We start from the raw sequence: 15,955 nt of genomic DNA, 5'->3' as shown, positions 1-15,955 counted from the left end.
TTTCTGTCCTTCCTCTGTGGTTAAAATTGTACCACTTCAAACTTTCACAATACCACATCAGTTCAAGAATTGTGATTATCAGCTGTTTAAATACTAGAAAACGCTTTTCAGAATCCCCTCTCATATACATGACCTCAGCCCCTCACTTTATTTTCTGCCCATTTTCTCTTATCTCTTCTAGCCAATCTTTTAACTTCCTTGTCTTTGTCTGCATATTCCTATTGCAGAATGGCTTTTACTGCCATCTCATTTTTGTTGAATTTTCTTCTTTAATTATTTCCTCTCTTCAAGCCTCCGTGTATTTGGTTGGAAACATTCTTCCTTCTTAGATCTTCTCACCCCCTTTGTAATCCTGGCTGCATCCACACTTACTTCTTTGAAAAACTGCCATTGTTCTTCTATAACAGTATTGGTCCCAGGATGAGAGAGAGAGAATGTGGATAAGATAATATTTTTTACAGGCCCAAATTCTGTTGGTGAGAGAGACAAGCTTTCAGACCTGAAGAAGAGCTCTGTGTAAGCTTGTCTCTCACTAACACAAGATGGTCCAATAAAACCTATAATAACCTCACCCACCTTGTCTCTCAATTGTCTCCTATGTCATCCATCAGCATCTTTAACTCTTCCGATCTACTGCTAAATTGCAGCTTGAAATGCATCATCACTCTGGATCTATTAACTTTCTAGTATCATACATACCTTCTGCCTTTCATGGTGTTACCTTCTTTAGTTTTATTTTGATTGTTCTAATAATAAGATGGGGAGAAATGTGACATGAGCACTTGTACACGCCCTGGAATCCAACAGTTCCCACACCCAATTCTTGTCTTAAACAGGGTATCTTCTCAGTTAAGGTTCAGATGATTCACTTCCTTGTTGATTTGCTGGTTGACTATCTTGTCTTTCATCCAGCAGATCATGGATCTCCACTGTCATTGTTTGTATTTGCAAATCCGAGACAGACTCATTTTATCTCTGGTTTGTTTCCATAATAAAGCATTTTTACGGGGACGGGTTGTTAGCCTGGCTTACAATCCCATACCAAGAGGACAAAAATGCAGAACCCAGCATCCAAATGTAATATGGTCTTTTCAGTCTACCATAGCTAAGATGTGTACTGCTGTATTCTGCACTAGCCAAAGGCTACATGTGGGTTTCAAAAGGTACGCCCAGGTACAACAAACAGCAGTCCAACCTAGAGATGAAGAAGACAGAAAAACAAACATGGTGGGTGTGACGTTCTGTACCTTGGGGAACACCCTATGCCCCCATGTTCATCTTTATAAAATGATTGTGTGGCATCCAAGGCAAAGTTTGTCAAGTCAGGTGTCTTCAGAAGGCTCGTGATGCATTGAGCATTGTTGTTATAGTGATGTTATAGTAATTGTTACAGTAATGTTATAGGTTGTAATTTCATGTATATAGTTATGAGGCTGAAAATGTGTTCTCATGACTTAAAACAAGCCCAGGCAAAAACTCTCCAGGAGCAGAGGGGCAGTTCACATCTCATCAGGGCATGTATGGGACAAACCCAGCCCAGCCTCACAGGAACAAAGGACACTGGCCTAGGCAATAACAAAGGATCTGTTGGACTCTCAAGTAAGTCACCCCCCTTCCTTTGGTCAGTTTGGGACTATGATGAGGTAACGCTCACCTGACCCTGAAGGGGGGGGGGCAAAGCCAAGAGGGAAGAAAGAACATGATAAAAGGGACAGACGTTTGCCATGGTCTTCCACCTCCATCTACAGAAATCACCACCAAGTGACTCAAGTGCTGATCAAAGGGGAGAGCCTGGCTGAAGGGCAATCAGCCAGCCTGTGGTGAGAAGCATCTAAGCTTGTACGGACACTGAAAGTGTTAAGATCAGCTTAGAATGTGTTTTGCTTTTATTTCATTTGACCAAATCTGACTTTTTGTGCTTTGACATATAATCACTTAAAAATCTATCTTTTGTAGTTAAAAATTTTGTTTGTTTATTCTATCTGAAGCAGTACGTTTGGTTTCAAGCGTGTCAGAGACTCCCCTTGGGATAACAAGCCTGGTGCATATCAATTTCTTTGTTAAATTGACGAACTCATATAAGCTTGCAGCATCCAGCGGGCATAACTGGATATTGCAAGATGGAGATTCCTAGGGTTGTGTCTGGGACTGGAGATATTGGCTAGTGTCATTTGGTTGCACAATCCAAGCAGTTTACATGCCAGAGGCTGTGCGTGAACAGCTCAGGAGTAGGGGTTCTCACAGCAGAGCAGGGTAAGCTGGCTCCCAGAGTCAAGGATTGGAGTGACCTAGTGGATCACCGGTCCAGATAACACCAGGGGAACGTCACAGTGGGGTCTGCACCTCAGAGGTAAGGATGCACTCATTTGAACAACTCAACTTAATTTCCATTGCCACTAAAGAATTAGAACAGATGAATCCAGTAAGAGTCAAGGTTGTGACCCACTGACTGTTGATGAACTTATACCCTTCAAATGAGGATGCAGACACAGCCCTAGTCAAATCCTCAGTGTTTGCCCATGTCAAGAAGTATCTCTTCCAGCTTATCTGGAATGAGTTTATGTGAGCTGGCTTTCTTCCAGGTCCCTCCATCTGGAAATGCAATTCATCATCCTACAGAGATCAATCACCAATGTTGTCACAGTAGCCAGTACTGAGTATTATACCATGTCTCAAACCCAACAGAGATGGAGAGGTTCAAGAAATCAGAGGAGCCAGAAACTACTGAAGTCAACCTGCCACTGGCTTCTCAATACCTCGCCACATGAAAGGGGAAGAGGGGTAACTGGTGAGAGGACTATTGTCAAATGCTCACTTCTGAGGCAAGGACTGAGTTATAGCATATTTAAGTACCTCCACGAATTTACTCCCCTTCAAGCAGGTATTAACAATTCTCATAAGTAATGGAACTACCTTCACCTCCACTAGTTTCCACCAGCCAAGAATTGTTTAAGAATCCCTCTGCCGGTGCTTCCTTTGTTACTATAACCAGAAACCCATCGCCCCTTCCACCCAATCATATAACCCATTACATAGTAATAGAGTTTAAAGAGAGAGCAGCCTGGACCAAAACTCAAAATTCTGAATACCTAATAACTTTGGAGGAGTTCAGATGCAGATCTTCTAACTTCGTTGTTCGCGTTATCTAATATTTTACACAATCTGATTGTGCTCTGCCATGGGGCGGGATTCCGAAAGTTCAGGTATTTGTTGTCTCCACAAGACATGACAAAAATCATATGCATTTTACTAGTGCAATGTAGAAAACAAGAGCTAGAGAGGAAAGCTGTGTATCACTGATGAACACCTGAGTGACTAGAGAAGATATTAATCCTAACTAGCAACCAGAAAGATGAATACCACAGGATAGCCAGAGAGAATGGTAATTGGAAGGCGATTTTAAGAGACTGTCAGAGGGTCAAGCAGCTTGAAATAATTTTGTTTTCCTTTTACAGGGCACAACGCCATTGAAACAACTAATGTTTTATTATCAAGATGTGTATTGAACAAATCCTTCCATGGCCTCTATTCTTTCCTGATAGGTTTCTCACAATCTCATGAAGTTTGAAAAGATTTTTAAAATTAACCAATTAGCATGTTAGTTTATCATTCATTATGCTGCATTTCTCAAAAATGTATTCTCTGTAGGGTTGTATGGCTGTTCAGATAAACCTAGAAATAAACATACAACTCTAGGATAAACCTAGGTATACTGTACATGTTTGTTTCGAAAAAGTTCACCCACACAAATTATGTGAAACATTTCATTTTTATACTAGGTAGTTTAGCTATCTATATCTGACAAGGCAAACAGAAGTGCAGTTAAAATCCTTTGGCAAATATGAGATACTTTTACTCTCTGCTCCAACTATCAATGTCCTTAATCTGACGTAAACAGAGGAGAGTTCTGCAATCCACAAATGTAATCAATACAAGTGTCCATGACTAAAAGTAAGACAAACCATACAGATGGAAAGCTTCACAAAAGGAGATTAATTTAGCTGGCTTGACTTTTGGGGTTAGTCCACCTTTCTTGTATTACGTGATCATCTACCTATATCATATGATTCTTTTCTGTACTCAGAGCATAATCCTTTTGTCTATGTATTTAATGAAGAATCAGCATTTGTACTTTAAAATAAAAGCTTCTACTCTTTTGTGTTCAAATGACATGTATTTATGCAGTATTTTAGTGTTCCACTTTGGCATTGAACTATTTAAAGAGGAAATAATAGCATTACATTTTTTAAAAAGTGTTCCCCAAATAGTTACATACATACACACACACCATTGCAAAAAAACCACTGCACCTTCTCATGCTGCCAGTGAATTTGCCCTATTATGTGATCCCATTTTAAAATTAAGTTTTATAAAGCATACTGGCATTTTCTTCTTGTGATCAGAACCAGTATCCAAGTGCTAATGGAAACGGGTAAATGAAATATATCAAATGAGGGGAAGGAAGTTATAATTTTTAACCGAAAATACTTAATCACTCCTACACTTGCTCAGGTATCACAACTGTACACATTAATCTCAATATACGTAAAACAGACAGACATTTTGATTGAAGAGATAAAATAATATAGATCCCAGCATGGTTAATCTCTCTGCTACATATTATAGATTAAAGAACAGATGTAAATTGTATATATTGTAGTCTCCTTTGTGACTGGACCTTATGCCTGCCTGCAGCTCCACTGACTTCAATGAATTACACTGCACAGGAGAAGGGATCTACCTACATGGGTCAGATTTCAGGATTAATGCCTTAATTTACTGTGACAGCCTAAATGGGTATCATACTGCATAGCACACTAGTGAAGGCAGACTGCTGCATTGCTCAACATTAAAAAAAGTGAATTCAGCATTTTATAATTATTTTTGGAATTATAAATGTTTCAGTCTGATGAAATTAAACCTACCTCAAGAGTTCAAAAGCAGCATCAAAATAATATATTAAATAGAACTTTTAAAATAATATTAATAAAAAATTAAATATTGTGGTGATGTGGTCTCAAGAGATACTTATAATAGTCTAGACTTAAAGTGTTGAAATTACTATTGTTCTTGTTAGTTACTCTAACAGCAGGATTTCATGAACTGTTTGTCCAAAGCTGTCACTGAGACACTGTAGTGGATAAAACAGAAAAATGGTAAACCTCGTGTGTTTACTGTCTTGTAATTACCCAGCATGGAAATAGCTGAATAACCAAAATAGATTCCAAAGATAACATATTACAAAGAAAGCAATGGAAATATCTTTATTTTTGGAGCTGATGGGTACATATTTAGGGCTGTCGATTAATCACAGTTAACTCACACGATTAATTCAAAAAAATTAACTGCGATTAAAAAAATTAATCACACTGTTTAACAATAGAATACCAACTGAAATGTATTAAATATTTTTGGACGTATTTCTACATTTTCAAATATATTGATTTCTATTACAACACAAAATACAAAGTGTACAGTACTCACTTTATATTATTTTTATTACAAATATTTGCACTATAAAAATGAAAAAAAATAGTATTTTTCTATTCACATCCTACAAGTACAGTAGTGCAATCTCTTGATCGTGAAAGTGTAACTTACAAATGTAGATTTTTTTTTTGTTACATAACTGCACCTAAAATCAAAACAATGTAAAACTTTAGAGCCGACAGGTCCACTCAATCCTACTTCTTGTTCAGCCAATTGCTAAGACAAACAAGTTTGTTTAAATTTACAGGAGATACTGCTGCCCGCGTCTTGTTTACAATGTCACCTGAAAGTGAGAACAGGCGTTCGCATGGCACTTTTGTAACTGGTGTTGCAAGGTATTTGTGTGCCAGATATGCTAAACATTCATATGCCCCTTCATGCTTCAGCCACCATTCCAGAGGACATGCTTCCATGCTGATGAAGCTCATTAAAAAAAATAATGCATCAATTAAATTTGACTGTACTCCTTGGGGGAGAATTGTATGTCTCCTGTTCTGTTTTACCCACATTCTGCCATATATTTCATGTTATAGCAGTCTCAGATGATGGCCCAGCACATGTTCGTTTTAAGAACACTTTCACAGCAGACTTGATAAAACGCAAAGAAGCACCCATGTGAGATTTCTAAGGATAGGTACAGAACTCGACCCAAGGTTTAAGAATCTGAAGTGCCTTCCAAAATCTGAGAGGGATGAGGTGTGGAGCATGCTTTCAGATGTCTTAAAAGAGCAACACTCCGATGAGGAAACTACAAAACCCGAACCAGCAAAAAAGAAAGTCAATCTTCTGCTGGTGGCATCTGACTCAGATGATGAAAATGAACATGCGTCCATCAGCACTGCTTTGGATCGTTATTGAGCAGAACCCGTCATCAGCATGGACGCATGTCTTCTGGAATGATGGCTGAAGCATGAAGGGACATATGAATCTTTAGCACATCTAGCATGTAAATATCTTCTGATGCACTACAACAGAGCCATGCGAACGTCTGTTCTTACTTTCAGTTGCCATTGTAAACAAGGTTTGGGCAGCAGTATCTCCTGCAAATTGTAACCAAACTTGTTTGTCTGAGTGATTGACTGAAGTAGGACTCAGTGAACTTATAGGTTCTAAAGTTTTACATTGTTTTATTTTTGAATGCAGTTATTTTTTGTACACAATTCTACATTTGTAAGTTCAACTTTCATGATAAAGAGATTGCACTCCAGTACTTGTATTAGGTGAATTGAAATATACTATTTTTTGTTTTTTATAATGCAAATATTTATCAAAAATAAATATAAAATGAGCCCTTTGTATACTGTGTTGTAATTAAAATCAATATATTTGAAAATGTAGAAAACAACCAAAAATATTTAAATAAATGGTATTCTATTATTAACAGCACAATTAATTTTTTTAAGCACTTGACAGTCCTAGAATATTTACATATAAAAGTAGTTGATAGCTCAGGTACTATTTATCTATAAATAAATATAAAGTGAGCACTGTACACTTTGTATTCTGTGTTGTAATTGAAATCAATATATTTGAAAACGTAGAAAACAACCAAAAATATTTAAATAAGTGGTATTCTATTACTGTTTAACAGCGCGATTAATCGCAATTAATTTTTATCAGGGTGCTGTTCTACATTTGGATGGCTTCTTAATTTCACGACAGCTAGGAAACTGCCTTCTGGAAGGACTAGTATTTCTGGTTAAAAAAATAAAAGAAAAAGGAAAAAAAGAAACCAAAACCCTCACATTCAACCTAACCAACTTCTAGCTTGAAATGGCTGGCAACAGGCCTCTCAACATGCAAGAACATGAGATTAAGGGCATGTCTACATGTACTGTGCTGCAGCAGCACAACTGTACCAATTCAGCTGCGCCGCTGCAGCACATCTGGTGAAGACATTCTATGCCGGCAGGAGAGAGCTCTCCCGTCAGCCTAATAAAAATCACCTCTGTGAACGGCAGAAGCTATGTGGGCTGGAGAACTTCTCAGGGGGCGGTTTACTCATACCCCTGAAACTTAAAATATGCTGACATAAGCTGTAATGTAGACATAGCGTTTGCTATGTAACGTATGTCACTCGGGGTGTGAATAAACCACCCCCTTAGGTGACATAAGTTACACCAATATAGAGCTTCTCCCACCGACAGAGCTTCTACCATTCGCGGAGGTGGTTTTATTATACTGACGGAAGAACTCTCCTGCCGGCACCCTTATTCCACTCACCTGTTCTGTACTGCCCTGAGGCTACCTGAGAATTCAGAAGTACCTACGGAGGCACCAGAAGAACAAATTACTTGGCCCTTAAACAAAAGCCTCCCTTCCCTCCTCCCCTCCCCCCCGCCCCCGCCCAGTTCCTACTGAAGACTGCAGAATTTAGCCCAGACTTTTACATTTAAAAAGGTAATTTAGTGACAACGAAAGCTGAAAGCCCTAAGGAGATTGAAGTCCTTTTCTTGGCCACAGAACAAGTTCACCCTAGTAACACTGTATTTGTACAGCTGCATGTAGCAGTTGTGAAAGCTAGCATAGAATGACTGCTGATAAATATCCAAATATTTTAAATTGGGCCTACAGATGATAGAACTGTGAAAGGGACAAAACCCAGAAGAAAATGGGCAGAATAACTCCATCCACTTTAGGAATTGCTGAGTTACTTTTTATGGCCCGGGTTATGTAGGTGGCCAGATTAGATGATCGTTGTGGTCTCCCCTGGCTTTAAAAATCTATGGCTGGTATTGAATCAAAATTTAAAGGAGAAGGCTCTTTATGGCAAATGTGCAGTTCCTCCACGACCTTTGCACAAGCCTTTAACTAATATTAGCACTGAAGGCTATACGAGACTCCTGCCCAAGCACGATGCTGTATTTGATACTGCCTTGGTGAGAATCAAATTTGTTAGTAATTTCTTGCATTGTGGATGCACAAACAAGGAAAAGAACAGCTCAAAGCCCATTAGAAGCATCCGAAGAAGTGGGTTGTAGCCCACGAAAGCTTATGCTCTAATAAATTTGTTAGTCTCTAAGGTGCCACAAGTACTCCTGTCCTTTTTGCCAGTTACTCAAAGGAACTCCATAGGAAATTCTTTCCTTGCTTCTAGGAAGATGTTATGAGGGGAAAAAAGGAATTATGTGAATAAATCTTCTCTCATCAAGGTGCTTAGAGCCCTGCTTGAGTAAAATAATAAACATCCTAGGTAGGCAATATAAAAACAAGTGGACTATGAAAATTGGTCAAACTGTAAGGATCTTTTAAGGACTAAAATCTTGACTTGTGATTTGTCTTTATTATTTCAGTTTTTTCCTCCAAAAGCAGAGCAACAACAAGTAAATCAGAAAAGTTTAAGTACCAATTTGAGCAGGGTACATCTTAATCTTTGATTCATGCATCTAGTAAGAGGCAAGAATAAGTAATCTAGAAATTTATAATGTAAAAGTAAACGCCCAGAAATAATAAAAATGGTACTGTAGCACTATTAATCCTGCCAAGCTATACACAATTATCTTCAGCAGTACGACAAAAGAGGCAGTGTGTTACTGAGTAATGGCAGTATGTCTCAAGTGACGGCCTTTACAATTTAACAACCTGGAAAGTGCCACATTCTCCTAAAAGTGCCTTGTTACAGTATCTTATTTTTAGTTGTGAATTCAATTTCATAACAGGAAAGAAACTGATGCTACTGAGCATTACTGAGTTACATTAGACAGCATATCAAAGCTGGCCAGAAAGCTTTACTTGGTCCTGAGGGTCAAAATTATTTAACTGTACCTAAGATTTTAGGGTCATGTTTAAACAGTCATTATAAGCTGGTGAAATTTCCCAGGAAACTACACAATATTACTACACAACTACACCACATTACCATAGTATCTGAGCACGCGTTCTCTGCAAACCCACAACCACTCACTCCCTCTTTGCCTGCAGCCCAACTCAGGCCTTAGTTACACCTGAAGATTGTATTGCTTTAACTATACTGGCTTAATTAAAGCGGTACAGTGCCTAGTGTGGACACAGTTATATTGCTATAAAGGTATCTTGTATCAGCACAGCCATTACTATAGAGAAGGAGAATAAACTACACCAATATAAGGCAACATTATACTGATACCACTGCATCTGCACTAAGGGTTGTACCATTTTATTTGGGAAAAAAAAAAAAAAAAAAATCACACGGCTATCTGAAATCGTTATACTGGTACAAAACCCAGGTGTAGATAAGGCCTCAGGCTGCTGAAATTCCTGCCTCCCCCAGCTTTGGAAATGGGCAACAGGATGGATCACTTGATGATTACTTGTTCTGGGGCACCTGGCATTGGCCACTGTCCAAAGATAGGATACTGGGCTAGATGGACCTTTGGTCTGACCCAGTATGGCCGTTCTTATGCTATGCACAGTCTGGCTATGATCCCCTGCTTGGACTGGAAAACCTGGTTGTGGGGCTGAAGCAATAACTCACAAACAAACAAGAGCACTCGATACCTGCTTGGGCCCACCGGCACCAGAGGCAGACAAGGAACTGGGGATAGCAATCTCTGGCTGGTGGGTCAAGTGCAAGCAGCATTTAGTGCAGGCCTGCTGAAAGAGTAAAGACCTATGTGGATACACAAGTCCCAGAGACATACTGCTGCCACTGGACTATATGCCTTAAATACACTGATGTCAACAAAAATGTCAGTCCAACAAAAATAAAATTAGTAAGAGAACTTTTCAAATCACATTTTATTCAAACCATGTCACATTTAAACTAAAGACTATCTATTCTAACAAACAGGATTGTGTAGTATGTGCTTTCCTTGTCAAATCACAGGAACTACTGGACATAAACAGGGAAGGAGATTCTTATATCTTGGTTGATGCTGAGGCTGTGGTGTAATTAAAGTTATTAAAATGTCTGCTTTATTACTTATTTGGCTAGGTATTGGCTGCACCATTAAAATCTGTTAAAGGGCAGACAAAATGCACAAGGACAGATTTGCACAAAACCAAGTAATCAAACTTTTTGAGATTGGGACAAAATGTTAATGTACTGCCTCCTCTCCCAAACGTGTCCCTATATACTGTGAAGATGTGTTAAATTGGCATGAGGGATTAAACGGTTTCAAATCCAATAATATGGCTTTCAAGACCCCCATTCCAGTTCTGCTATTATACTTCAGTCCTTGCCTGCATCACTGCACTCGAACTAGTCCATTCCCTATTCACAAGCCTCTTTCAGCCGAGTCTGACAACCCTGTTATGTTGTGTGAAGCCTGTGTAACAGCTAATTTTCCACTCCACTAGAAGGAGACCACTAGCTCACATCTTTTTATGACGCAGGTTCAATTTTTACTTTTGGGTTCCCCAAATGAAAAGCAATTAATCAGTTTTGCCATCTTATTTCTGAAGAGCTCATAACATGTAGTGCTTTCAACTAAAAGGTATCAGTATTACTGTGTCTTTACACAATAAAATAGAGTTGGAATTCTAAACAGTTTTCACACCTACCTGCTACGTTGAGCTTTTCAACTGCTCCTAAGCTGGGAGCAGCAGTGGCGGTACTGTTGGTAGAGTTTGCTCCTGTGCCGTTAATTACAAGGTTCTCCACCTTGGACTCTAGCTTGCCAATACGCTCCAAGATATTATCCAGTAAGACTGCAAGAGTTTTCTTTAGATCTATAACAAATGAAAAACAAACCATGTAACATCACACTGGATACCACATCGACACATCATTCATCACTGACACCTCATATCGATCAAATAAAAAAAGAGAAGCTAATGCAAATACTACTCTGCAGCCCAGCCATGATCAGATACCATTTCACCATTACAGGTCCCCCCTCAGCCACAGCAACTGTCTTAAAATTGTTGGAGAAATCAGATTGTATTTAGAAATCTTTGTTGTGGAGCTCCTCTCATCATATAAATATATTAGGGTTGTCGATTAATCGCAGTTAATTCACGCAATTAACTCAAAAAAATTAATCGCAATTAATCACAGTTTTAATCGCACTGTTAAACAGAATAACAATTTAAATATTTTTCAATGTTTTTTCTACATTTTCAAATATATTAATTTCAATTAAAACAAAGAATACAAGGTGTACTGTGCTCACTTTATTATTTTTGATTATAAATATTTTCACTGTAAAAATGATAAAATAGTATTTTTCAATTCACCTCATACAAGTACTGTAGTGCAATCTCTTTATCGTGAAAGTGCAACTTACAAATGTAGAATTTTTTGTGTTACATAACTGCACTCAAAAACAAAACAATGTAAAACTTTAGAGCCTACAAGTCCACTCAGTCCTACTTCTTGTTCAGCCAATCGCTAAAACAAACAAATTTGTCTACATTTATGGGAGATAATGCTGCCCGCTTCTTATTTACAATGTCACTTGAAAGTGAGAACAGATGTTCACATGGCACTTTTATAGCTCATATTGCAAGATATTTATGTACCAGATATTCTAAACATTCATATGCTCCTTCATGCTTCGGCCACCATTCAGAGGACATGCTTCCATGCCGATGCTGTTCGTTAAAAAAATAATGCATTAGTTAAATTTATGACTGAACTCCTTGGGGGAGAATTGTGTCTCTCTTGCTCTGTTTTACCCACATTCTGCCATATATTTCATGTTATAGCAGTCTCTGGTGATGACCCAGCACATGTTGTTCGTTTTAAGAACACTTTCACTGCAGATGTGACAAAACACAAAGACGGTACCAGTGTTAAATTTCTACAGATAGATACAACACTTGACCGAAGGTTTAAGAATCTGAAGTGCCTTCCAAAATCGGAGAGGGACGAGATGGGGCTCATGCTTTCAGAAATCTTAAAAGAGCAACACTCCGATGCGGAAACTACAAAATCCAAACCACCAAAAAAGAAAATCAACCTTCTGCCAGTGGCATCTGACTCAGATGATGAAAATGAACATGTGTCAGTCCACACTGCTTTGGATCGTTATCAAGCAGAACCCAATCATTAGCATGGACGCATGTCCTCTCGAGTGATAGCTGAAGCATGAAGGGACATATGAATCTTTAGCGCATCTGGCATGTAAATAGTTTGTGACGCCAGCTACAACAGTGCCATGCAAGTGCCTGTTCTCACTTTCAGATGGCATTATAAACAAGAAGCAGGAAGCATTATCTTCTGCAAAGGTAACCAAACTTGTTTGTCTGAGTGATTGGCTGAACAAGAAGTAGGACTGAGTGGACTCATAGCTCTAAAGTTTTATATAGTTTTATTTTTGAATGCTGGTTTCTTTTGTACATAATTCTACATTTGTAAGTTCAACTTTCATTATAAAGAGATTGCACTCCAGTACTTGTATTAGGTGAATTGAAATATACTTTTTTTTGTTTTTATAGTGCAAATATTTATCAAAAATAAATATAAAATGAGCCCTTTGTATACTGTGTTTTAATTAAAATCAATATATTTGAAAATGTAGAAAACAACCAAAAATATTTAATAAATGGTATTCTATTATTAACAGCACGATTAATTGCGATTAATTTTTTTAAGCACTTGACAGTGCTGGAATATTTACATATAAAACTAGTTGATAGCTCAGATACTATTTATGATCGTCATGGATGAGAATTAAATTAATCAAGACAAAAACTAGACTGGAATTAATATTAGCACTCAGGAAAATCTCGTTCATGAACAATTACCCTATGTAAGAACTATTTTTCCATTTTGTCCAAATTAAGATATAAGCTCCTCTGGTCACAGAACTGATCTATATAACTATTTTGTGAAGCACATTGTAAGAAACAGATCACAAACTGGAATTTCTATAATTTACATAACTGGAAAGCTATGTGTATGTCTTTATAATTAAGATAAAACTGTATCCATATACATTAACACATGCTGTATCTGTGTGTGTATATACACTTGTATTATACATCCGCTTATATAGTGATATATGCAGGTAATTTACACACACACACACACACACACTTTTCTATTCAGATATTATGGTAATAGGGTGGGCAATATACACACGCTTATAAAGAGTTATCCTGTGTACGCCAATGAAACTTGTGAGTTCTTGTTTTAAAACCAGTCAAAATTAACAATCCTGACTGCAGCACAAATTAAACTGTTAAAAGTGATAAATGATTCCTCGTTTGCAACACTGGCTACAGAAACTCTGCAAGCAGCAGCTAGAACTTAGCATTCAGTGCTTATTTTGACATGTAAATCACCAGGATCAAGTTATTTTACACTTTTTATTTGTAAGCAAGGAAACTATTCCCCTTGATTGAAAAGCATAGTATCCAAATCCTTATATTACACTCAAATGCTCCAATAATGAGATTTAGCTTCACATTTGTGTACCATGAAATGAACAGTCTATGGGATGTTCCAGTGAATGAAAAATATCCCATCCCTATAAACAGGGCTCAGTTCTCATTCAGACTGAGCAAAGCCAGCAATCAACTTTCACACTGTTACATCATTAGGGCCCTACCAAATTCACAGTCCATTTTGGTCAATTTCTCATACATAGGATTTTAAAAACCATTAATTTCATGATTTCAGCTATTTAAATGTGTCGTTTCCCAGTGTTGTAATTGTAGGGGTCCTGATACAAAAAGGAGTGTGTGTGTGTCGGGGGGGGGGAGAGAGTCGCAAGGTTATTGTAGGGGGGGTTGCGGTACTGCTACCCTTACTTCTGCGCTGCTGCTGGTGGCTGGGCAGCTGGCAAGTGGCAGCTGCTGGCTGGGATCCCAGCTCTGAAGGAAGAGCTACTGCCAGCAGCAATGCAGAAGGATGGCCTGGTAGGGTACTGCCACCCTTACCTTCTGCGCTGCTGCCTGCAGAGCTGGGCCTTCAGTCAGCAGCCGCTGCCACTCTCCGGCTGCCCAGCTCTGAAGGCAGCAGCACGGAAGCAATGGTGGCCTGGTATGGTATTGCCACCTTTACTTCTGCACTGCTGCTGGCGGGGCAGCCAGAGAGCGGCAGCTGTTAGCCAGGCACCCAGCTCTGAAGGCAGCACAGAAGTAAGTGGGGCAATACTGTGACCCCGCCCTAAAATAACCTTGCAATTCCCTTTTGGATCAGGACCCCCAATTTGAGAAACGCTGGTCTTCCCCGTGAAATCTGTATAGTATAGGGTAAAAGCACACAAAAGACCAGACTTCCTGGGGCGATACCAGATTTCATGGTCTGGGATGCATTTTTCATGGCTGTGAATTTGGTAGGGCCCTATACATTTGGCTTCTTCCTGATCATGCAAATTCTGACTTTTATACCCTACACCAATAATGCTATCTACCATATCACCAGAGCCACCCCACGCATGTAGAGTGGGGGGGGAAAATTCTATATATATCTGCATATTGTGCAAAACAACATAGGAAGAATATGAGGAAGTTGATTAATTAATAACAAATAAAAAGTATAAAATTCAGAATTGAGAAAATGTTACAGAAAAGTTGACAGATTGTCTTTACCTCATGACAATGTGGGAAAGGGGAGAAAAGGACATAACTATACAAGGATTACAGTGCTGGCCTAAACTTTGAATGTACTGGAGTTTGCCTATTTATGGCACTATCTCAAGAATTTACATTATTCAATAGATGCTACCATTACGCTGTTAATCATGCAAAAATAGGTTTAAAATGTGTAATTATCTTCTTTTCATAACTTTAAAATCAAATGGTTTTCTGATCTGTAATTTGACATGTGGTAGAATTTTCAATTATAATTCATAAGCAAAGATTCACTTGCTTTACACTGGGTTTAGTTTTGTCATATGGTTTTTAGTGTTTCTAATTAGTTTTTAATCAGCAGTCAAATATTTGTGCAAAGAGAAAGTTTCTGTGGAAAGGCTGTTAAGTTTAAAGTTAAGGAAAGCTACCCGAAAAGAAAATGAATTGCACCTATTTTAAGGATACTCCAACTATGTATATCTTCCTTCATTGACACTGTTTTCTTTGCCTTCCAAAGACCATAACAAGTGAAAGCACAGAGTACTAAATAAAAAAAAAAAAAATTCTATCCATATCTATATCTAGAGAGAGAGCGCGCGCGTGCTCATATTTTGAAATACGTGTCAATATATTGTGATAGACCCAGGCTAGTTGGGTACAGCAGAATAGCAGAAGGCAGATATACTGGTCACTGGATTAACAGTTTTCTGTTCCCTGACTGACCAGAGCAGGGGCTGCTCCAGGCTAATGAGAACATCTGACTCCAATTAACCTGCAAAGAGTCAGGTGAGGCCATTAAGCTAATGTGACCACCTGACTCTAATTAAGGCCCCGCTGATACTATAAAAAGGGCTCACTCCAGTCAGGCAGAGGAGAGCCAGTGCGGCTGAAGGGCTGGTTAATGAAGACACCCTCAAGTTATTGATAAGGGAGCCCTAAGGTAAGGGTGAAGAAGGGAGAAGCAGGAGAGCTGTGGGCAGGGCCGGCTCCAGCATTTCTGCCGCCCCAAGCAAAAAAAAAAAAA

At 38.6% G+C, this 15,955-nt stretch overlaps 1 protein-coding gene across 1 annotated transcript in view; it reads right to left on the bottom strand.

Annotated features, from left to right (window-relative positions):
- Window positions 1-15,955, bottom strand: part of MGAT5 (alpha-1,6-mannosylglycoprotein 6-beta-N-acetylglucosaminyltransferase) — a 240,800-nt gene that overhangs the window by 127,240 nt on the left and 97,605 nt on the right. Inside the window, exon 5 of the mRNA XM_026647424.2 lies at window positions 10,972-11,139. Coding sequence (XP_026503209.1) covers window positions 10,972-11,139 — 168 coding nt within the window. The remainder of the gene's footprint in view (window positions 1-10,971; window positions 11,140-15,955) is intronic.

Source organism: Terrapene carolina, unplaced genomic scaffold (assembly GCF_002925995.2).
Source record: "Terrapene carolina triunguis isolate 2854851 unplaced genomic scaffold, T_m_triunguis-2.0 Scaffold62, whole genome shotgun sequence".
NCBI classification, from domain to species: domain Eukaryota; kingdom Metazoa; phylum Chordata; order Testudines; family Emydidae; genus Terrapene; species Terrapene triunguis.
The sequence above is the reverse complement of the archived record's forward strand: the minus strand, read 5'-3'. Positions and strand labels throughout refer to the sequence as shown.